The sequence below is a fragment of the Mauremys reevesii genome, linkage group 2 (assembly GCF_016161935.1).
Source record: "Mauremys reevesii isolate NIE-2019 linkage group 2, ASM1616193v1, whole genome shotgun sequence".
Lineage (NCBI taxonomy): Eukaryota > Metazoa > Chordata > Testudines > Geoemydidae > Mauremys > Mauremys reevesii.
The window spans coordinates 901,866-924,115 of record NC_052624.1 but is presented as its reverse complement, the minus strand read 5'-3'; the positions used below and the strand labels follow the sequence as shown (position 1 = coordinate 924,115).

The following is a 22,250-nucleotide window of genomic DNA, read 5'->3' as shown; positions in this document are numbered from 1 at the left end:
GGGAGGAACCTGAGGGGGGAGTTGCCGAGGGGCCTGCCTCCGGCCTGCAGACCCCTGCTGCTCAGGTGGGAGCAGCCGGTCTCACACCGGGCCTGGGCCTTGTCACACCCGAGAGAGAGCAGCTGCTCTGGGGATGTGGCTGTAACGGAGTCCAGGGGCAGAAGGGCTCTGGCCCAGGCTGTAGCTTTCCCTCCTCTTGCTCCCCACTCTCCACAGCCTCATTCCCCCAGGCCTCACAGCGCGGGAGCACCAGACCTGGGAACAGAACCCAGGAGTCCTGGCTTCCAGCCTGCCTGCTCTAACCACTAGGGTTCTCACTGCACACCCCTGGGGCTCCCTGCAACCCTCCATCTCCGCCCACCCCCCTGGGTGCCATGCTCCCAGCCCCCTCCATTTCAGGGACTCCCCCAGGATCTCTGGGTGCCCCCTCCCCGTACGCCACGGTCCCCCACTTCAGGGGCTGTGTGCACCCCATCCTCCCTTTCTGCCATTTCCCCAAACCAGGGTCCTCCAGTCTCACCCCCCCACTAGAAGTTCTGTGTCCCCCACAGCAGAGCCCCCAATTCTCCTCACCCCTTCCAGGACCCCGTTCTCCCCCTGGCAGAGGCTCTGTATGAACCCTCATTACCCCCTTCTCTCCATGTCCACTTCCCCCCATGGAGCTCCCTTTCCCTCTGCCCCGAATAGTGGGGGTTCTGTGCACCCCATACCAGGGTCCCCCATTCTCCCCTCACATTGCAGCAGCTGGCGTTACTCATTGTTCTTCCTGGGAGGGGAGTCAGCGAGGGTGTCAGCGTGTTATGCAGGGGCGTAGCCAGGTTTTCAGTGTAGGGGGAGCGAACATAAAAAAGGCACCCTCCCTTGGCTCCTCCTCTGACCACGCCCCCCGACCGGAATACACCCCTGCTCACCTTCCGTCCTGCGCCGCGGCCTGCCCCCGGCCTGCTCCCAGAGCTCGGCGCGCTCCATATGGGGCTCGCCAGTCAGGTGGCCTTAAAGGCACAGGGGCCTTTTCACCTCCCCCCGCATTAGCAAGGCGGGGGGGCTGGGGAGCCCTTGGCCGCCGAGCCCTGAGCCGAGGAGCCGGCCCCATTGCTCCTCCGGCCACATCTGCCGCCCCCGCATGGCTCCTCCGGTCGTGCTGCTGGCAGCGCAGGCCGGCAGGCACCGCTTCTGCGCCTGCCGCCCTGAGGGGAAGCGGCTGCTTCCACTGAACCCCGCTAGCTACGCTACTGGTGTTACGCCTTGTGCTGAAGGCATTCATGGGGCCATCAGCCAGTGCTCCAGCTGAAGACAAGTGCACAGGGGCTGGGGCTGGGCTAAAGGGGGCTGAGTGCTACATTTGCCTCCTCACTTTCCCCCCAGATTACTGGGGGGTCTGACTGTTGGTGCCAAGAATGCACTCGGGCATTTTGGAATTGGTTGGATGTGGCATTCTGAAGTTCTCCTTTGACCGACAAGTGGCGAAATGCCAGCAAGCTGAGTGTGAGTGCTTCGCAAGCGTGGCCAGCCAGCCTCCACTTCCTGCCCAGTGCTGCGGAGAGAACCCAGGAATCCTGGTTCCCAGTCCCCAGCTCTAACCACTAGACACCACTATCCTGCCAAAGCTGGCCAGTACTACTAACTGTAGTTTGTAACCTATCATTTAAATCAGCGTCTGTACCAGATGACTGGAGGAGAGCTAATGTGATGCCAATTTTTAAAAAGGGCTCCAGGGGTGATCCAGGCAATCACAGGCTGGTAAGCCTGACTTCAGTACCCAGCAAACTGGTTGAAACTATAGGAAAGGATAAAATTGTGAAACACATAGATCAACATAATTTGTTGAGGAAGAGTCAGCATGGTTTTTGTAAAGGGAAATCATGCCTCACCAATCTACTAGAATTCTTTGAAGGAGTCAACAAGCATGTGGACAAGGGGGATCCAGTGGATACAGTGTATTTAGATTTTCAGAAAGCCTGTGACAAGGTCCCTCACCAAAGGCTCTTAAGCAAAGTGAGCTGCCATGGGATAAGAGGGAAGGTTCTCTCATGGATTGGTAACTGGTTAAAGACAGGAAACAAAGGGTAGGAATAAATGGTCAGTGTTCAGAATGGAGAGAGGTAAATAGTGGTGTCCCCAGGGGTCTGTACTGGGCCCAGTCCTATTTAACATATTCATAAATGATCTGGAAAAAGGGGTAAACAGTGAGGTGGCAAAATTTGCAGATGATACAAACCTACCCAAGCTAGTTAAGTCCCAGGCAGACTGCGAAGAGCTACAAAAGATCTCACAAAACTGGGTGACTGGGCAACAAAATGGCAGATGAAATTCAATGTTGATAAATGCAAAGTGATGCACATTGGAAAACATCATCCCAACTATACATATAAACATAAACATAATCTGCACTGTTACAGACTAGGGACCGAATGGCTGGGCAGCAGTTCTGCAGAAAAGGACCTAGGGGTTACGGTGGACGAAAAGCTGAATATGAGTCAGCAGTGTGCCCTTGTTGCCAAGAAGGCTAATGGCATTTTGGGTTGTATAAGTAGGGGCATTGCCAGCAGATCGAGGGATGTGCTCATTCCCCTCTACTCAGCACTGGTGAGGCCTCATTTGGAGAACTGTGTCCAGTTTTGGGCCCCACACTACAAGAAGGATGTGGAAAAATTGGAAAGAGTCCAGCGGAGGGCAACAAAAATGATTAGGGGGCTGGAGCACATGACTTATGAGGAGAGGCTGAGGGAACTGGGATTGTTTAGTCTGCAGAAGAGAAGAATGAGGGGGGATTTGATAGCTGCTTTCAACTACCTGAAAGGGGGTTCCAAAGAGGATGGATCTAGACTGTTCTCAGTGGTAGCAGATGACAGAACAAGAAGTAATGGTCTCAAGTTGCAGAGGGGGAGGTTTAGGTTGGACATTAGGAAAAACTCCCTACCTGTCGGGGTGGTTAGGCACCAGAATAAATTGCCCAGGGAGGTTGTGGAGTCTCCGTTGCTGGAGGTTTTTAAGAGCAGGTTGGACAAACCCCTGTTGGGGTTGGTCTGGATAATACTTAGTCCTGCCTCAGTGCAGGGGATGGGAGTAGAGACCCCGCGAGATCCCTGCCACTCCCATGACTCTGATGCCGGAGTAGAACCCAGGAGTCCTGGCTGCCCGCAGGGACAGTGAGGACTCCAAGGGCTTTCCATAACAGTAGGGGTTTGTCCTGGCCCCCTTGGCCCAAGCTGCCCCCATGCTCCCTGTGCTGGGATAGGGACTGGTATTGGAGGCCAGCCGCTGGGGACCGGAGACTGGGCTAGATGGGCCCTGGGTCTGATCCAGCCTGGCATTGCCTGGGTTCCAGCTGTCTTGCTGGGTGAGTTCTGCTATGGGGTGTGTGAGGCCATGTTCCTGCCCTGCTCTGCATTCCCCGCTGGGCCTCCCTGGCCTGCGGGGCCTCCCCCCCCGCCCCCCCCCCGGCTCGTCGGAGCTCAGGAAAGGCTGCTCCAGCCCCGGGAGGAAAGTGGGTTGCAGGCATGACGGCCGGCGGCCGTGTGTCCCTGCGTTTCCCTGTGGGCTGGGCCTTGCGGTGCCTGCGGTGGCAGGGGCGGGCGGAGACATTGACTCAGCAGCCTGGGTGGAAACCAGAGTTAGTAACAAACAGAATCAGCGCTGCCCGTGAGAATGGCAGAGCCGGAGACCGGGAACCCCAGCTGGCTGGGTCGCCCCCCATAGCCACCAACAGCACCCCCAAGCAGAGCAAAGGCCCCCACAGAGAATAAGGGGAGAGGGGGCCCGTGGCTGGTTAAGGGTCGGTGTCCCCAGAGCCCAGCGGAGGGGCTGCCCCAGGCCTGGCTGACACGGGGCCTGGCGTGGGAGCTGGTCCCGCCCGCTGAGGCTGAGTGCCGGCGCCTCAGGCTTGTTCCTGGAAAGCTGCAGGTGCAGAGACGCTTCAGGAAGCTGCTAACGGTCTGGGCTGATGGGGCTCAGCCCCTCAGAGCCCTGTTCCCCCTGGGCAGAGCGGGGGCTGCCTGGGTGGGGGAGGGGACCCACCCCAGCTCCTCATGCAGCGTCTGGTGTGTGGGGGGGGAGCGGCACAGCTGAGGGGAAACGGCCTGACTCAGCCACTGGCTCCGGTCGCGCATTTTCCGGGCATCAGGGCGAAGCGCTGAGCAGTTTCCAGCAGGGCCTGTCGCCCGCCAGCCTCGCGCAGCAGGTGACTCACCCGGGCAGGGGGGCGCCTCCCCTCCCCAGTGCCGCTGGCTGCCTGGCACCCCTTCCGGCACGGTGCGTGGAGTTAGCTACTGCTCTCTGCAGAGCCCTGGGCTGACCACCACCCCCTCTGCACCCTGCCCCGGGCGCTGCCATCTGCCTGCCCCCCCACTACCCCTGGCAGCCCCCACTGCTGCATTTGGCGGGGCGCCTTGCTGCCTGTTTGCCACTGACCTGCTAACAGGCGGGCTGAGCTGGGCACAAATTCCTGCGGGAGGCCAGGCTGCAGGGCAGGACGGCCCCTGGGATCTGGGAGCAATGGGGTGCTGGGGCGGGTGTCCGGGGGTGGGGGAGGAGGAGTTGGGCCTGACCCCGTGCCTGGGGGGGCAGGGGCGGGTGAGTTGGGTTTGACCCTGTGCCTGGGGTGGGGAGGGGTGGGCCTGCCCCCATGCCTGGGGGTGCTGGGGTGGGGGAGGAGGAGTTGGGCCTGACCCCGTGCCTGGGGGGGCAGGGGCGGGGGCGGGTGAGTTGGGTTTGACCCTGTGCCTGGGGGTGCTGGGGTGGGGAGGAGGAGTTGGGCCTGACCCCATGCCTGGGGGCAGGGGCGGGGTGGGTGAGTTGGGTTTGACCCTGTGCCTGGGGTGGGGAGGGGTGGGCCTGACCCCATGCCTGGGGTGCTGAGGCGGGGAGGGGAATTGGGCCTGACCCTGTGCCTGGGGCGGGGCAGGTGAGTTGGGTCTGACCCCGTGCCTGGGGGGGCGGGGGCGGGGGCGGGTGAGTTGGGTTTGACCCCCTGCCTGGGGGTGCTGGGGTGGGGGAGGAGGAGTTGGGCCTGACCCCGTGCCTGGGGGTGCTGAGGCGGGAGAGGCGGAATTGGGCCTGACCCCGTGCCTGGGGGGGCGGGGGCGGGGGTGGCTCCTGACTGTGAGAAGGGGGCTCGGGGCTGGGCTCAGCCGCACTGTCCAATCCCCGGCGTGTTTACGGGCTGCCGGCATTAAAGAAAGCTGCTTAGGGCCGGGAGCAGCAGGAATGTGGCCAGTCGGGCACTGGCCAGCGAGAGCAGCAGAGGGCAGCGCCCCCCCCACTACAGCTGGCACAGTGGGGGGACTGGCGGAGGAGCCGAGTAGAGGTGGCCAAGGGGGTCAGCTCTGGGTCCAGACCATCTCTGACAGTGGCCAGAGGGGTGCAGACTCTCCCCAGCCTCTGGGGCAGGAGCTGCGGGCGCCACATCACCCAGGAGTGGCCAACCTGCCAGCGCGTCCCAGCCCTGTGGCAGGGAGTGGGCTGAGGACGCCCCGCGTGTGCCACTGAGCCCTGGCCGGCTTCCCCCGGCCTCTCCCCGGCACTCCCAGGGCAGGTTCTCCCCGGCAGCCCCGGGCCGGCTGTTGCTGAGGCTGGAGAATGTGGCTTGGGGTCTGGTCACGCGCCCAGAGCACACGGGGTACCTGGGGTGTCCCCTCGAAGGCGAGGGAGTGTCTGCCCCCGGCTGGGCCTTGCCGAGTGTCTTCCCTTTTCTGCTAGCTGCTGAGACGCCCAGAGGCGTCTGTGGAGTGAGGCTGGGCTGGGCCCAGAGGAGCTGCAGGGGCTGGGCCGAGATCATGTGTAGCAGACCATGATGCAGGACCGCAGATGGGTCTGGCAGGGGAGGCTGTGGTGCCCACATGCAGTGAGGCCGGCTGGAGGCCTGGCAAGGAGGTGCCTGTCCTGTGGCTGTGGGGGCAGAGGAAGGGGGGACTGGCACGCAAGGCCAGGCCTTCAGCTAAGTTGCTGCCCTGTGCTGCGGCCCCACATCCCTGGCCAGGGGCCAGGCTCCAGCCCAGGGCCTTGAGCCACGCGGGGGAGCCCAGCCAAGCACCTCGCTCCGCACGGCACCTAGGGGAGACGTGAGCTGAATCCCGCCTGGGGCCTGCTGCTCCCCCCCAGCCCTGACTTCCACCCTGGTGAGGGGCCCAGAGTATGGGGGGGGGGGAGCCAACGGGTGTCTCAGCTGCTGGGGGGTGTGGGGCGATCCCCCTTTTGGGGGAGCAGTGGGGGTCTCTGAGCAGGGCTCCCAGCTCACTCTAGCTGGGCAGGACACGGACTGGGGGCACCGGAAGCTCGGAAAGGGAGGGGCAGGGTTGCCCCTGCTGCCCCCAGAGGTGGCTGGGGAGAGCCCTCAGGCTGGGCAGCGGTGAGTGCAAAGCCCCCAGCTCCCTGGCTGCAGAGTCAGAGCCGGAGGGCAGGCACGGGGGCCAGTGACTCCAATGGGATGGTTTTACGTCTGGCCCCCACCGCGAATGACTGGCCTGGCGGAGCTGAGCACTGGTGGGGGTTCTGAGCCCTCGCCAAGTGGACCCCCGGCATCTGCCTCCGCAGGCTGCTCCGCACGGAGCCGGGCGAGCCCCTGGGGAGAACCGCCGGCAGCGCACTGCCCTGAGCTCCCGGCTCCCCGCCTGGCAGACCTGCTGGAAGCTGGACTCTCTGGGTAGCCTCCTGACCGCGCAGCACTGTGCTGGGGCAGATGGGTTTGTGTCTTGGGGAACATCCAGTCCTGTTGAGCCCGAGGGAGCTGGGGTGTCTCCTTTGGGCAGCCCCACGGGCGGGGGCAGCTGCGGTGGGAAAGCCGAGGCAGGTCAGCCTAATCTGCCCTGGCTCCGCAGGAATGTGGAAGTTCTGGCTCCGTGAATCTCCCGTAATCAGAGCTGAGCTGGGCACTGGCAGGAGCCGGAGCAGAGGCAGAGCAGCTCTGAAGGTATGTCCAGAGCAGGCGGGGGTCGGAGCCGGTTCTCCTGGGTGCAGGGGCGGTCAGTGAAGCGCCAGGCGTGTCAGGAGGGAGGCAGGGCTGCGGGCCCACACGAGGGTCCTGACGCGGCCTCAGCGGGATCCCCCCCAGGATCTGTGCTGCCCCCTGCAGATGTGGGCCCTGGCAGGGGGTGCTCCAGCGAAGGAGTGTGGCCGGCACGGCTGCCCCAGCGGGACTGAGGACCAGGATGGGGGATGTGCCGGCGAGGGCTGCAGGGGAGATATGCCTCCATCTCAGAGGGCTGCTGGTCTCTGCCTTCTGCGTCGCAGGGCAGGTGCTGGCTGGGGGGGCTCCCGGCGACTGCAGCCCCGTCCCAGCTGGGGCGCTGTGGGGTTGGAGCTGGTGCTGTCTGGGGGGGCTCCTGGCGACTCCAGCTCTATCTCAGCTGGGGCACTGTAGGGGTGGGGCAAGCGCTGGCTATGGGGGACTCCCGGCAACTTCAGCCCCGTCCCATCCGGGGTGCTATGAGGGGTGGGGCAGGTGCTGGATGTGGGGAGCTGGACAGGCTCTGGCTGTGGGGGATGGGGCAGGCGCTGGCTGGCGGGGATCCCAGCGACTCCAGCCCCGTCGCGGCCAGGGCGCTGTGGGGGGCTGGGCAGGCGCTGACAGGGGGGGCTCCTGGCGACTCCAGCCCTGTCTCAGACAGGATGCTGTGGGGGCTGGACAGGTGCTGGCTGGGGACGGGGCAGCGCTGGCTGTGGGGGCTGGACAGGCTGGTTTTGGGGGCTGGGCAGGCGCTGGCTGGGGCTGGGGCAGGCGCTGGCTGGGGGGGCTGGACAGGCTGGCTGGCTGGGGGGCAGGCGCTGGCTGTGGGGGGCTGGACAGGCGCTGGCTGGGGGGACGGGCAGGCGCTGGCTGTGGGGCTGGGCAGGCGCTGGCTGGGGGGACGGGGCAGGCGCTGGCTGTGGGGGGCTGGGCAGGCGCTGGCTGTGGGGACGGGGCAGGCGCTGGCTGTGGGGCTGGGCAGGCGCTGGCTGTGGGGCTGGACAGGCATTGGCTGGGGACGGGCAGGCGCTGGCTGTGGGGGCTGGGCAGGCACTGGCTGGGGGGACGGGGCAGGTGCTGGCTGGGGGGACGGGGCAGGAGCTGGCTGTGGGGCTGGACAGGCGCTGGCTGGGGACGGGGCAGGCGCTGGCTGTGGGGCGGGGCAGGCGCTGGCTGTGGGGCTGGACAGGCGCTGGCTGTGGGGGGCTGGACAGGCACTGGCTGGGGGGACGGGGCAGGCGCTGGCTGTGGGGGGCTGGACAGGCGCGGGCTGGGGGGCGGGGGCCGGTGCGGGCTGGGGGGGGCTGGACAGGCGCTGGCTGTGGGGACGGGGCAGGCGCTGGCTGGGGGGATCGGGCAGGCGCTGGCTGGGGACGGGCAGGCGCTGGCTGTGGGGGCTGGACAGGCGCTGGCTGGGGACGGGGCAGGCGCTGGCTGTGGGGGCTGGACAGGCGCTGGCTGGGGGATGGGGCAGGCGCTGGCTGTGGGCTGGACAGGCGCTGGCTGGGGACGGCAGGGCAGGCGCTGGCTGTGGGGCTGGACAGGCGCTGGCTGGGGGACGGCAGGCGCTGGCTGTGGGGCTGGACAGGCGCTGGCTGGGGGGACGGGGCAGGCGCTGGCTGTGGGGCTGGACAGGCGCTGGCTGGGGACGGGGCAGGCGCTGGCTGTGGGGCTGGACAGGCGCTGGCTGTGGGGGCTGGACAGGCGCTGGCTGGGGACGGGGCAGGCGCTGGCTGTGGGGGCTGGGCAGGCGCTGGCTGGGGCTGGACAGGCGCTGGCTGGGGGGGGGGGGCAGGCGCTGGCTGTGGGGGGCTGGGCAGGCGCTGGCTGTGGGGGGCTGGACAGGCGCTGGCGGGGGGGACGGGGCAGGCGCTGGCGGTGGGGCTGGGCAGGCGCTGGCTGGGGACGGGGCAGGCGCTGGCTGGGGGGACGGGGCAGGCGCTGGCTGTGGGGGGCTGGACAGGCGCTGGCTGGGGACGGGGCAGGCGCTGGCTGGGGACGGGGCAGGCGCTGGCTGTGGGGCTGGACAGGTGCTGGCTGGGGGGACGGGGCAGGCGCTGGCTGTGGGGGGCTGGACAGGCGCTGGCTGGGGGGACGGGGCAGGCGCTGGCTGGGGGGACGGGGCAGGCGCTGGCCGGGGAAGGGACCGACGGACCCTGTGTGTGCGGTGCCAGGGCTCGGAGCCCTGCTGTCGCGCTGCCTGCCAGTGAGGTGCTGCACAACCCGGCTCCCTCTCCTGCCCCCGCCAGGCAGGACTCGAGGGGGCGGGGGTGGGACAGGCATTTGTTCTGGCATGTGGGGTGCTGGCACCGCCCCTCTCCTCACTCCCCATTTCTTTGGCTCTGTGGGAGGCTCTGGCTGGGGGCCTGTCCGGGGGAGGCCCTGAGGGGAGGGGGCTCTGGGTCGGCAGCTCCCCCGCCCCCCCGGGTAATCTCATCTGGACGAGCGCTGCAGAAACCTTGGCACCTGCTCATGCTGGCACGAGGCTGGTGTGGTACTGCCAGGCTCGCTGATCCCTGGGGAGGAGAGGAGCTCAGCTCAGCCAGCCCTGCCCCCGGCTAACCACCCCGAGCCCTGCTGAGGGTCAGGAGAGAGCTCCCTCCGCCTCCAACCGGCCTGCACCGCTGGGAAATACCCACGCTCCGATTTCAGGCTCCCGGCTACTCCAGCCGCAGCCCATCCCAGGCAGGGCACTGTGGGGCGCAGGGCGCTGTGGGGCGCAGGGCGCTGGGGGGCACTGGCTGGGCGGAGGGCTCTGACTCTCCCCCTCTGTGCCCAGTGGCTGCCAGGGGCTCACAGCCCTGCTGGTACCAGTTGCGATCTCCCCCATGCTGCTCCTCCAGCCTGGGCCGCTGCGTGGAGACGTGTGGGGCAGGGACTGTTCCAGGGCCGGGGGGCAGCAGGGACAGCTGCCCGGCCAGCGTCTCCTTGGGCAGCCCCGTGTCCCCGCCTCGCCCAGCCAGCCCTGGAAAAACCCCGGCCCTGGAAATAGCGACTCAGGTGTCCAGCCACTTCTTCCCAAGGATCCTGGCTCTCCTTCCCCCGGCACCTCTGACAGCCCCAGCCATGGGGCCTGACCCCCAGCTGTGGGGCCTGACAGCCGTCCCCAGCCCCCAGCCCTGGGGCCTGACAGCCCTCCCCAGCCCCCAGCCCTGGGGCCTGACCCACAGCCGTGGGGCCTGATAGCCCTCTCCAGCCTGCAGCCCTGGGACCTGACAGCCCTCCCCAGCCCCCAGCCGTGGGGCCTGACAGCCCTCCCCAGCCCCCAGCCCTGGGGCCTGACAGCCCTCCCCAGCCCTGGGGCCTGACCCACAGCCCTGGGGCCTGACAGCCCTCCCCAGCCCCCAGCCGGCAGCCGTGGGGACTCCTCAGATGAGGCATGTGTCACGGAGTCAGCTCCTTCCCCGGGGTGGGGCGAGGGGGCTGGGATGGTACAGCAGGCAGGAGCTTGGGTTTGAATGAGGGACCCCAATTTGCTGCCTGGCCCAGTTCCCCCCAGAGGGCTCCGGACAGCAATAGGGAGTGAGGGAACCCAGCCCAAGGGCTACGTGCCCCCCATTGGGGGTGGGCCGTTCCCAGAGGCTCTGTCAGAAAGTGGCTGGCTGTGGGGTGGGCCTGGGGGCTCAGCCCAGTGGCCTGCGGGAAGGGGCAGCCGGGCAGTGGCGGAGGCTGCAGCTGGCAGGGGCGATGCAGTGAGGCAAGGGAGGGCAGAGCCGTCCAGGGGAGGGTCTGGGCTGAGCTGGCTCCAGGCGTCTGGGTGCGTCTGGGCAGCTGCTTCTCGTGGTGCCGCTGTCACAGGCGAAGGTGCCTGCCCGTCCTTTGGGGGAGCTGCCCCTGGCACCCCAGCTCAGCAGGTGCGTGGAAAGGGCAGTACCCAGGGACTGGCAGCAGGTCTGGGAGCCAGGCCACACAGCGCTCTCTCCCCAGGATGCACCCCATGGGCTGGCATGAGGGCAGAGGCCGGGCCTGGGCAGGCCTCACGGGCCTCCTGGGGCGTGCTGGGGACTTTCGCTGAGTCTGGCTTGGGGAGCACCCTGAGTGTGCTCAGCCCAGCCCCAGCAGGGGCCTCATCCTGCCCCCCGGGCAGCACCACTGGAGACACCCAGCAGCCCTGGCGGCCTGGGCTGCTGCTGCTGAGGTGTGCCCAGGAAAGGGCCCAGCACGAGCCCTGACCATCCGCTCCCCTGCGCCCCGTGCAGGGCAAGGGCTGATGCCGGCTGGAGGCAGGGGAGGGGAAGGCCCTTGGCAGTCAGTGAGGCCAGGGCCAGGCCCAGGCCCGGGGAGGAGCTCCCATGACGAGGGCTGGGTGAGTAACCCGTGTGAGGGCCAGTCATCAGTCGCCACCTTCCTCCTCAGCTCTTGCCAGTCACGTGTCTGCACCTCATGGGACAATAAATCCTGGGGAGGATGTTACACCCTGCAGATGGGACAGTCCGGTCCCAGGGTCAGCGGCAGCTGGGCGCGGGGATCGGCAGAGCTGGGTACCGGTGGAGGCTGGGTGCGGGGATCAGTGGGGCTGGGTACTGGTGGAGGCTGGGCGCGGGGATCGGCAGAGCTGGGTACCGGTGGAGGCTGGGCGCGGGGATCGGCAGAGCTGGGTACCGGTGGAGGCTGGGCGCGGGGATCGGCAGAGCTGGGTACCGGTGGAGGCTGGGCGCGGGGATCGGCAGAGCTGGGTACCGTGGAGGCTGGGCGTGGGATCGGCAGAGCTGGGTACCGTGGAGGCTGGGTGCGGGGATCAGTGGGGCTGGGTACTGGTGGAGGCTGGGCGCGGGGATCGGCAGAGCTGGGTACTGGTGGAGGCTGGGTGCGGGGATCGGCAGAGCTGGGTACCAGTGGAGGCTGGGCGCGGGGATCGGCAGAGCTGGGTACCGGTGGAGGCTGGGTGCGGGGATCAGTGGGGCTGGGTACTGGTGGAGGCTGGGCACGGGGATCGGCACAGCTGGGTACCGGTGGAGGCTGGAGGCGGGTGGGGCTGGGTACCGGTGGAGGCTGGGTGTGGGGATCGGCAGAGCTGGGTACCAGTGGAGGCTGGGCGCGGGGATCAGTGGGGCTGGGTACTGGTGGAGACTGGGCACGGGTAGGGCTGGGTACCGGTGGAAGCTGGGTGTGGGTGGGGCTGGGTACCGGTGGAGGCTGGGTGTGGGGATCAGTGGGGCTGGGTACTGGTGGAAGCTGGGTGTGGGTGGGGCTGGGTACCGGTTGAGGCTGGGTGTGGGGATCGGCAGAGCTGGGTACCGGTGGAGGCTGGGCGTAGGGATCAGTGGTGCTGGGTACTGGTGGAGGCTGGGCGCGGGGATTGACACGGCTGGGTACCAGTGGAGGCTGGATGCGGGTGGGGCTGGGTAACGGTGGAGGCTGGGTGTGGGGATCGGCAGAGCTGGGTAACGGTGGAGGCTGGGCGTGGGGATCAGTGGGGCTGGGTACTGGTGGAGGCTGGGTGTGGGTGGGGCTGGGTACCGGTGGAAGCTGGGTGTGGGGGTCAGTGGGGCTGGGTACTGGTGGAGGCTGGATGCGGGCACTGAAGACTAGGAGAGGCTGGGTTGGTATTGGAGACACGGAGGGCAGGGGCCCGTAGCTCACGTCGGGGGCGTCGCAGGGGCCCGTAGCTCACGTCAGGGGCGTCGCAGGGGCCCGTATCTCACGGTGGGGCCATCGCAGGGGCCCGTAGCTCACGTCAGGGGCGTCGCAGGGGCCCGTATCTCACGGTGGGGCCATCGCAGGGGCCCGTAGCTCACGTCGGGGGCGTCGCAGGGGCCCGTAGCTCACGTCGGGGCGTCGCAGGGGCCCGTAGCTCACGTCGGGGGCGTCGCAGGGGCCCGTAGCTCACAGCGGGTGCGTCGCAGGGGCCCGTAGCTCACGTCGGGGGCGTCGCAGGGGCCCGTAGCTCACGTCGGGGGCGTCGCAGGGGCCCGTAGCTCACGTCGGGGGCGTCGCAGGGGCCCGTAGCTCACAGCGGGGGCGTCGCAGGGGCCCGTAGCTCACAGCGGGGGCATCGTGGGGGCGTCGTAGGGTCAGGAGCTGCAGCTGCTGCTCTCTATGCCTAGAGGAAGGAGGGGAGGCCCCTGGCTGGGCTCGCACCCCAGGTCTGCTTGGTGCTATCAGCGCGTGCAGATCCTGCAGTGGCCGCTGGGTCTCTCCCTTCGGCCCCAGCCCTGCCACCGTGGCGGGTGGGGCGGGTGGTTGAAGGGGAACAGGACTCAGCCTGGAGAAGCTGCTGGGGCTGGCTGGGGGGGTCTCTGCTGTGGGGAAGCTCCCTGCCCCTCCTCCCCTCCCCGGGTCCCAGCTCCACTGCCCAGACGGGATCCCCCCGAACCCGGGCTGCCTGAGCCCACTGCTTCCCCTTCCCCGCAGTCCCCCTGCCCCTGCCCCCTGCTCGGGAGGCTGTGGGATCCCTGTCCAGCGCCTGGTGCTGGGCGACTCTGGGGTCTGGCTCTGCGAGGCGAGTCCCCGGAGGGGCTGTTGCCCAGGAGCTGGAGACTGGTCTAGAGGCTGCTGGACGTGGCTTCCCCATGGCTCAAGGGCAGGGTGGGGGGCTGCGTAGGGGGAGCAGGAGGCTGGCCAGGGAGGGGTTGTGGTGAGATGAGCCCTTCCGGCTGTTGGTGCCGCCTGCAGGGGCTGGGCAGGGGAAGGGGCCATCACGCTCAGCTGGCAGGCCTGGGGGCAGCCTGGTGAAGGGAGCGGGGTCAGCAGCACCCTGCCCTGGGCCACCCTCTGCCCTGCTGCTCCAGGCACCTCAGCACCTCGGAAATAACCGGCCTGGGGCCTGCTGAGGGGCTGTGCCAGGCCCCGGGCTGGGGGGGGGGCTTTGCCAGGCCCCGGGCTGGGGGCAGTACCAGGCCCGGGGCGGGGGGGGGGCGGCAGTACCAGACCCTGGGGCTGGGCCCGGCCCCGGGCTGGCGGGGGGGCGGTGCCAGGCCCCGGGCTGGGGGCAGTATCAGGCCCCGGGCTGGGGGCAGTACCAGACCCTGGGGGCTGTGCCAGGCCCCGGGCTGGGGGCTTTGCCAGGCCCTGGGCTGGGGTGGGACTGTGCCAGGCCCCGGGCTGGGGACTGTGCCAGGCCCGAGGCTGGGGCAGTACCAGGCCCCGGGCTGGGGCGGCAGTACCAGACCCTGGGGCTGTGCCAGGCCCCGGCTGGGGCTGCCAGGCCCTGGGCTGGGGGGGGACTGTGCCAGGCCCCGGGCTGCGGGGGGGGGCTGTGCCAGGCCCCGGGCTGGGGGGGGGACTGTGCCAGGCCCCGGGCTGGGGGGCAGCTCACTCTGGCCTGTTATTTTCCCCTTAGTGAAGCTGTCGTGTTGCTAGTGTCCCCTCAGCTCGCAGCTGGGACCCCAGGACTGGGCATCCCTGCAGGCAGAGCTGTGAGCCAGGCCCCGCACCGCAGGCCGGGGCCTGAGGCCTCCTCAGAGCACCAGCCGGGGGGCAGAAACCCCAGGGGCTCGGGCCCCCCTCGGCCTCCGCTTCATGCAGGGCCTGGAAATGCCCCAAGTGCATCGCATCCTGGCAGCAGGGAGAGGAGCTCCGGCCCCCCTGCTCCCTCCCTCTCCCCCTCCCCAGGTCCCTGTCCCCCTGCTCCCTTCCCCCTGCTCCCTTCCCCTCCTGCCCCCGCTCCTGCCCCTGCTCCCTTCCTCCTGCCCCCGCTCCCTGCCCCCTGCTCCCTTCCTCCTGCCCCCGCTCCCTGCCCCCTGCTCCCTTCCTCCTGCCCCCTGCTCCCTTCCCTCCTGCCCCCGCTCCCTGCCCCCTGCTCCCTTCCTCCTGCCCCCGCTCCCTGCCCCCTGCTCCCTTCCCCTCCTGCCCCTGCTCCCTGCCCCCCTGCTCCCCTCCCCTGCTCCCCAGGTCCCTGCCCCCCTGCTCCCTGTCCCCCTTTCCTCCCTCTGCCGAAGCTGGCAGGCTGCGGGCTGTGGGGCAGGGCTCAGGAGGGGTCTGTGGGGTGGGGCGGGCGCAGCGCGAATGGGCCTGTGCTCCAGCCTGCCCCCACGGCTGCACCGGCCTGCGCTGGCTGGGGACCCCGCTCCCACTCGCTGCCCTGCTGCGTTTCTCTTGGCGCCTGCTCTCTCCTTCGGGGCCTTGGGGCCAAGACAAACCTGGCTGGAGCCTCCGCCCTGTGCGCAGCCGGCCCCTCTGTTTTCCTTTGCTCGCCGCCTCTGCCCTCCTACTGCCCGGCCTGGCCAGCGCCCGCCTCTCCCCGGCCTGGGAGCGCAGCCCCACACAGCACGGCTGCCCCTCCGTGGGGAGCCACAGCACACTGGGTCCCAGCCGCAGGCGCCCAGAGTGCGGCCTGCTCTGGGGTGGGGCCCAGGGCAGTGGGGACGGCATGGGCGATGGGAGAGACACTGGATCAGGCATGGCCCCTCGGGGGCACCCTGGGGACCTTCGCTCAGCAATGGGGACAGGGAGTCACCCCCCGGGCACCGGGCAGGGGGAGGGGAGGGGAGTCCCCCCCCATGACACAGGGCTGGGGGAGGGGAATGAAGTGCACCCCCCCAGGGCACAGGGCTAGGGGAGGGGAGTCGCCCCCAGGGCACAGGGCTGGGGGAGGGGAGGGGAGTCACAGGGCTGGGAGTGACTCCGGGGGGAGGGGGAAGCCATGCCAAGGCCCAGGCTGGCATGGCTGTAGGTGACGCAGGCCCCCCCTCTGCTCTCTCCTCTGCCCAGGTGATGCTGCCCCCACATTTCATTCTGAGCCCGAGTGAGAAAGAGAAGGGTTAACGGGGCCGGGCACCGGCCACTCGGCCTCACCATGAGCCGCTCCCAGGTTTCCTCCGGGATTCACCACATCGTCTCCTCTGCCTTCGAGAGCGTAAGTAACTGGAGCCACCCCCAGACCACAGGGCAGAGCCAGCGGCCGAGCCGTAGGGCCCATGTGCAGAGTCGGGGGCTCCTGGAGCAGTGCTGGGACGCTCGGCACTGCCCCCCATGTGAGCAGCTGCCGTCCAGTGTTTTACTGGGGACTGGGCCCAGCACGTTCGGCCCTGGGGTCACCTCATGCCCTGCGTAGGGGTGAGGATCAGCCCCAGAGAGGGCTCCTCTCATGAACCCACAGGCTCGGGGCTGCACCCCCAGCTTTGGGACGGTCTCTGGGAGACCCCTTCACTGGGCCAGCCCCCCGGGGGTCCTGCTCTGCCTCCAGGGTGAGCCACGCGGCCTCACCACCCCTAGACTGGCCCTCTGGGCCTGCAGCCCCCCGGCCCCGTGAGCTCCGGGCAGCGAGTCCCCCGAGACAGCCCCCGAGGGAGACTCGGCCGCTCGCAGGGATCAGGGCCCCTCCCCCAGCCCCGGCAGGGACGCTCCCAGCGCGGGCACAGCCGGGTTCACTCGTTAGCTGGCGCCCGGCCTAGGGGCCCGTCGGGCAGCCCGGGGCAGTGAAGGGTGAAGCAGGGTCCGTCCTGGCCAGCCCCGAGCCCAGCCCGGCTGTGGGGAACCCTCGGGTCCGGCTCCGTCCGTCTGTCTGTCTGTGCGGCCTCCTTGGTCAGAGTGCGGGTGAGAGCCCCGACTGCTTCCCACGACCCCCGCGTACCCCCCTCCCCCAGCCCTGTGTTCTCCCGCTGGGCATCCTTGTTCAGCCTTGGGGGCGTGGGTTGCTGGGTGTCCATGTCTGGGTTATTGGATTTCCCATTGTCTCATGCTGCACTGAGCTGGGGACCAGGCCCAGCCAGGGGACACCCGCACCTGTGTCTCAGCCGGCCCTGAGAGCAGACAGCCCCACCCCCCACCTCCGGGGCAACAAGGCAGCTTATGGGGAAACTGAGGCACAAACAGCCTTCATAAAAATATTACCAAATATTCCCACTTGGTCACAGCTCCCACTGTGTTGCATGGCCGGGTGTGTGGGGCTCCCCTCCCCCCATTCTGTGGGGCCCAGCTCTGTGCTGCGGGATGGGTTTGTGTGACCATTGGCCTTTTCTCCAGGCTGATGTGTGGCCTGGCCGCTGTCCCACATATCTCTTGAGCCTCCTTGAAGGCAGAGCCCCTTGGCTCCCCAAGCTGCTGGCTCAGTTTTCCATTGCAACCAACTCACCACAGCAGCACCTGGGCGGGGGGCAGCAGGGGGTACAGAGCTGTGTGCTGGGGGGCTGCAGGGGGTACAGAGCTGTGTGCTGGGGGGCAGCAGGGGGTACAGAGCTGTGTGCTGGGGGGCTGCCTCGGCCTGGAACAGGGGGGCTGTGCTGGGGTCTCGGTGAGGATGTGGGCAGGGCTGGGGCGCTGTGCCGGGGGGTTACGAGCAGTGTTTCACTCTGGACGGCGGGGAGCTTGGTTCAGCGTTTGCCTGGAGCCCCCCCCGGCGTTGCTGGGTCCCCGCTCTGGCTTGTGACTCTGTTGCTCACTGTGCCCGAGCCCTGCCGCCCCCGGGCACCTGCCCCGCACGGAAGCTGTTTGCCGGGTTATCGCCTCGGCGCGTCTGCAGGTAGCAGGTTAATGATTCACATCGGAAGCCCAGCCACTGGGCGCCTGGCCTGGGCCATTGGGCCAGCTCCCCATTGCCGAGGCAACAGCCGGCACGTGATGCGGGTTGGGGCCTGCCGCGCTCCCTCCTGCCCCTCCGGCCTCCTCTGGGCGGCTCCTGCTGCCATGGACTTTCTGCTGGGCTGCCAGGTAGGACGCGCCTGGGCCCGGGAGAGGAGCTGCCACGCCTGGTGACTGCCTCCTGCAGCTCCTGGCGCACACCGGGCTGTGGGGTCTGGCTGTGGAGCGCCAGGGCAGGGCTGTGCCCACAGGGTTTCCCTACGCCTCTGTGCCCAGCCCTGGGGCCCACCCTCCCCAGAGACCAGCCAGGGGCAGCAGCACAAGGCATGTCCAGCCCCCCAGCACTGGGGGCTCTAGGGCTACGCTGGCTTGGGGCTGCTTTGGCCTGGGGCAGTGAGAGAGGGAGGGCAAGGGGGAGGGGCTGGGATGTGGGGCAATGAGGAGAGGTGGGACAGCAGGGGAGGATATGGGGCAGTGAAGGTGTGGGGCAGGCAGTGGTGCTGGGGGCTGGGCAGCACAGTGAGGATGTGGGGCAGGCAGTGGGGTGGGCTGGGCAGTGAGGATGTGGGGCAGGCAGTGGGGTGGGCTGGACAGTGAGAATGTGGGGCCGAGCAATGAGGTGAGCTGGACAGTGAGGATGTGGGGCAGGCAGTGGGGTGGGCAGGGTAGTGAGGATGTGTGGCAGGCAGTGGGGTGGGCAGGGGAGTGAGGATGTGGGGCAGGCAGTGGGGTGGGCAGAGCAGTGAGGATGTGTGGCAGGCAGTGGGGTGGGCAGGGCAGTGAGGATGTGGGCAGTGAGGATGTGGGGCAGGCAGTGGGGTGGGCAAGGTACTGAGGATGTGGGCAGTGAGGATGTGGGGCAGGCAGTGGGACTCGGGCTGGGCAGGGTAGTGAGGATGTGGGGCAGGCAGTGGGGCTGGGGGCTGGGCTGGGCAGTGAGGATGTGGGGCAGGCAGTGGAGTGGGCTAGGCAGTGAGGATGTGGGCAGTGAGGATGTGGGGCAGGCAGTGGGGTGGGCAGGGCAGTGAGGATGTAGGCAGTGAGGATGTGGGGCAGGCAGTGAGGCTGGGGGCTGGGTTGGGCAGTGAGAATGTGGGGCAGGCAGTGGGGTGGGCTGGGCAGTGAGGATGGGTGGCAGTGGAGTGGGATGGGCAATGAGGATATGGAGCAGGCAGTGGGGTGGGCAGGGCAGTGTGGATGTGGGGCAGGCAGTGGGGAGGGCTGGGCAGTGAGGATGGGTGGCAGTGGAGTGGGATGGGCAATGAGGATATGGGGCAGGCAGTGGGGTGGGCTGGGCAGTGAGGATGTGGGGCAGGCAGTGGGGTGGGGTCATTTGGGAACATGGTGAGGATCGGACGGGGAGGTTGGGGGACACAGTAGGGGTGGGATGGGGAGGTCAGTGTTGTGGTCCAGAAGTCAGGGTAATGGCAGGGGTTGGGCAGGGATGTTGGGGGTCGCAGTGGGGTGGGGCAGGGAGGTTAGGGGTCACGGCAGGGGTGGGATGGGGAGGTCAGTGTTGTGGTAGCAGAGGACGGGGTCACGGCGGGGGTTGGGCAGGGATGTCGGGGGTCGCAGTGGGGTGGAGTGGGGAGGTCCAGGGACTCAGCGGGAGTGTGATGGGGAGGTCGGTGTCATGGTGCAGAGGCTGGTGTTGTGTGGGGGTTGGGCAGGGATGTCGGGGGTCGCAGTGGGGTGGGGTAGAGAGGTCGGGGGTCACTGCGGGGGTGGGATGGGAGGTGGGTGTCATGGTAGCAGAGGACTGGGTCCCGGCGGGGGTTGGGCAGGGATGTCGGGGGTCGCAGTGGGGTGGGGTAGAGAGGTCGGGGGTCACTGCGGGGTGGGATGGGAGGTGGGTGTCATGGTAGCAGAGGACGGGTCACGGCGGGGTGTTGGGCAGGGATGTTGGGGGTCGCAGTGGGGTGGGGTAGAGAGGTCGGGGTCACTGTGGGGTGGGATGGGAGGTGGGTGTCATGGTAGCAGAGGACGGGGTCACGGCGGGGTTGGGCAGGGATGTCGGGGTCGCAGTGGGGTGGGGTAGAGAGGTCGGGGTCACTGCGGGGTGGGATGGGAGGTTGGTGTCATGGTAGCAGAGGACGGGGTCACGGCGGGTGTTGGGCAGGGATGTCGGGGGTCGCAGTGGGGTGGGGTAGAGAGGTCAGGGGTCACTGCGGGGGTGGGATGGGAGGTTGGTGTCATGGTAGCAGAGGACGGGGTCACGGCGGGGGTTGGGCAGGGGTGTCGGGGTCGCAGTGGGGTGGGGTAGAGAGGTCGGGGTCACTGCGGGGTGGGATGGGAGGTGGGTGTCTTGGTAGCAGAGGACTGGGTCCCGGCGGGGGTTGGGCAGGGTTGTCGGGGGTCGCAGTGGGGTGGGGTAGAGAGGGCGGGGGTCACTGTGGGGGTGGGAGGGGCGGTGGGTGTCATGGTAGCAGAGGACGGGGTCACGGCGGGGGTTGGGCCGGGCTGTCGGGGGTCGCAGTGGGGTGGGGTAGAGAGGTCGGGGTCACTGTGGGGTGGGATGGGAGGTGGGTGTCATGGTAGCAGAGGACGGGGTCACGGCGGGGTTGGGCAGGGTTGTCGGGGGTCGCAATGGGGTGGGGTAGAGAGGTCGGGGGTCACTGTGGGGGTGGGATGGGAGGTGGGTGTCATGGTAGCAGAGGACGGGGTCCCGGCGGGGGTTGGGCAGGGTTGTCGGGGTCGCAGTGGGGTGGGGTAGAGAGGTCGGGGTCACTGTGGGGTGGGATGGGAGGTGGGTGTCATGGTAGCAGAGGACGGGTCACGGCGGGGTTGGGCAGGGATGTCGGGGTCGCAGGGGGTGGGGTAGAGAGGTCGGGGTCACTGCGGCGGTGGGATGGGAAGTCGGTGTCATGGTAGCAGAGGACGGGTCACGGCGGGGTTGGGCAGGGTTGTCGGGGTCGCAATGGGGTGGGGTAGAGAGGTCGGGGTCACTGGGGGGGTGGGATGGGACGTCGGTGTCATGGTAGCAGAGGACGGGGTCACGGCGGGGGTTGGGCAGGGATGTCGGGGGTCGCAGTGGGGTGGGGTAGAGAGGTCGGGGGTCACTGCGGGGGTGGGATGGGAGGTTGGTGTCATGGTAGCAGAGGACGGGGTCACGGCGGGGGTTGGGCAGGGATGTCGGGGGTTGCAGTGGGGTGGGGTAGAGAGGTCGGGGGACACGGTGGGGGTGAGTTGGGGATGGCAAGGATGGAGGGGGTCAATGTGGGGTCACGGCAGGGTGGGGAGGTGGGAGGGGCTGCACATCAGGCCCTCGCGGACACAATGACGGGGGGGCAGCACTGGCAGGCCAGGGGCAGTTGTGCCAGGCAGGGGGCACTGCCTTCCTCCCACAGCCCCCAGGCAGCCCCCCTCTGCACCCCGCTATGGGAAGGGTCATGTCCCGGGGGACACGGTCCATCCAGGGCCAGGGGGTGGGGGTAAGGACCCAGAGGCTGCCTCCTGGCTTGGCTAGTGTCCACACGAGGCCTCAGGAGAAGGGGGAGCCTGCCCCCCAGCACAGCACCCCGGGAGAAGGGGGCCCTGCACTCAGGGCCCAGTGGGGTGGGGGCTCTGGGGCCCCTGCCCTGCCCCATGGGGCGGGGGAGGTCCCGGGGCAGGCGTGGGACTCACCCGGAGATGCTCAGGCGAGCTGGGGAGAGACGCTCCCACGCAGAGGGCACCTTCAGGCATGTGCTGGAGCTGGCGGCCGGAGGCCCGGGCGCGGGGAGCCTCCGTCAATATTTGGAGTGGCACCGAGGGAAGGAGCCGCCTGTCACCTCCCGCTGCTCCCGTCCCTCCCGCGGCTGCGACCTTCCCCGGGTCGGCAGAGCCCCATAAAGCTCCGCGCCGGCTGCCTGGCTGGCGGGGCCGGAGCAGGGTGCAGGGAGCAGCAGCAGCTTGGCCCTGTCCCCACTGCTGCCTGGTGGCCCCCCCATGGCTCAGGTAGGAGAGGGGCAGGGCCCCCTGGCGCTGCAGCATGGGGAGGAAACACTGCACCTGGCTCGGCTGCTCTCCCTCAGTGTGAGGGACAGGCTGGGCTCTGGCATGGGGAGGGGAGAGGAGACGCAGGGCTCCATCGTGTGGGGCGGAGACGCAGGGCTCCGTTGCGTGGGGGGGAGACATAGGGCTCCATCGTGGGGGGTGGAGATGCAGGGCTCCATCGTGTGGGGGAGACGCAGGGCTCCATCATGTTGCGGGGGAGATGCAGGGCTCCATCGTGTTGTGGGGGAGATGCAGGGCTCCATCGGGGGGGGGGAGATGCAGGGCTCCGTCGCGGGGGGGAGAGACGCAGAGCTCCATCGTGGAGGGGGAGACGCAGGGCTCCATCGTGGGGGTGGGGAGACGCAGGGCTCCATCACTGCGGGGGTTGGAGGAGAGCTGAGACATGGGGCTCCATCCCTGGGGGGTGGAGGGCTGGAGGGGAGAGGAGACGTATGGGGCTCGGGCGCCGGGGGGGGCCGTGGGGGAGACGAGACTGTGGGGCTCGGTCATGGGGAGGGGGGAGATGAGACATGTGGGGCTCGGTCGCTGGCGGGGGGGAGACGAGACGTGTGGGGCTCAGTCACTGGCGGGGGGGAGACGAGACGTGTGGGGCTCGGTCGCGGGGAGGGGGGAGATGAGACGTGTGGGGCTCGGTCGCGGGGGAGGAGACGGGATGTGTGGGGCTCGGTCGCGGGGGAGGAGACGAGACATGTGGGGCTCGGTCGCTGGCGGGGGTTGCTGCCCCGGTAGGGCGGGCAGAGTGGGGAGCATGCTGCAGCCAGCCCCACAGGCCCCCCCAGCGCCAGATATGCGAAGCGTGTGACCTGCCCGGCATCGGGGGCCCAGGCAGGGCAGGGGCTGGCCAGGGGGT

The 22,250-nt window shown here is 68.5% G+C and overlaps 1 protein-coding gene across 10 annotated transcripts in view; it reads left to right on the top strand.

Annotated features, from left to right (window-relative positions):
• Positions 1–22,250, top strand: part of SLC4A2 (solute carrier family 4 member 2) — a 71,807-nt gene that overhangs the window by 22,621 nt on the left and 26,936 nt on the right. For 6 of the 10 annotated variants that reach the window (XM_039523628.1, XM_039523619.1, XM_039523623.1 and 3 more), the window contains one exon: positions 15,596–15,740. In XM_039523628.1, the coding sequence (XP_039379562.1) occupies positions 15,681–15,740 (60 nt within the window). In that variant the 5' untranslated portion in view covers positions 15,596–15,680. Of the gene's footprint in view, positions 1–4,230; positions 4,252–6,815; positions 6,908–7,073; positions 7,233–11,378; positions 11,425–15,595; positions 15,741–22,250 lie in introns of those variants that run through there. The other 4 variants (XM_039523622.1, XM_039523626.1, XM_039523625.1 and 1 more) reach the window with 4 other exon arrangements.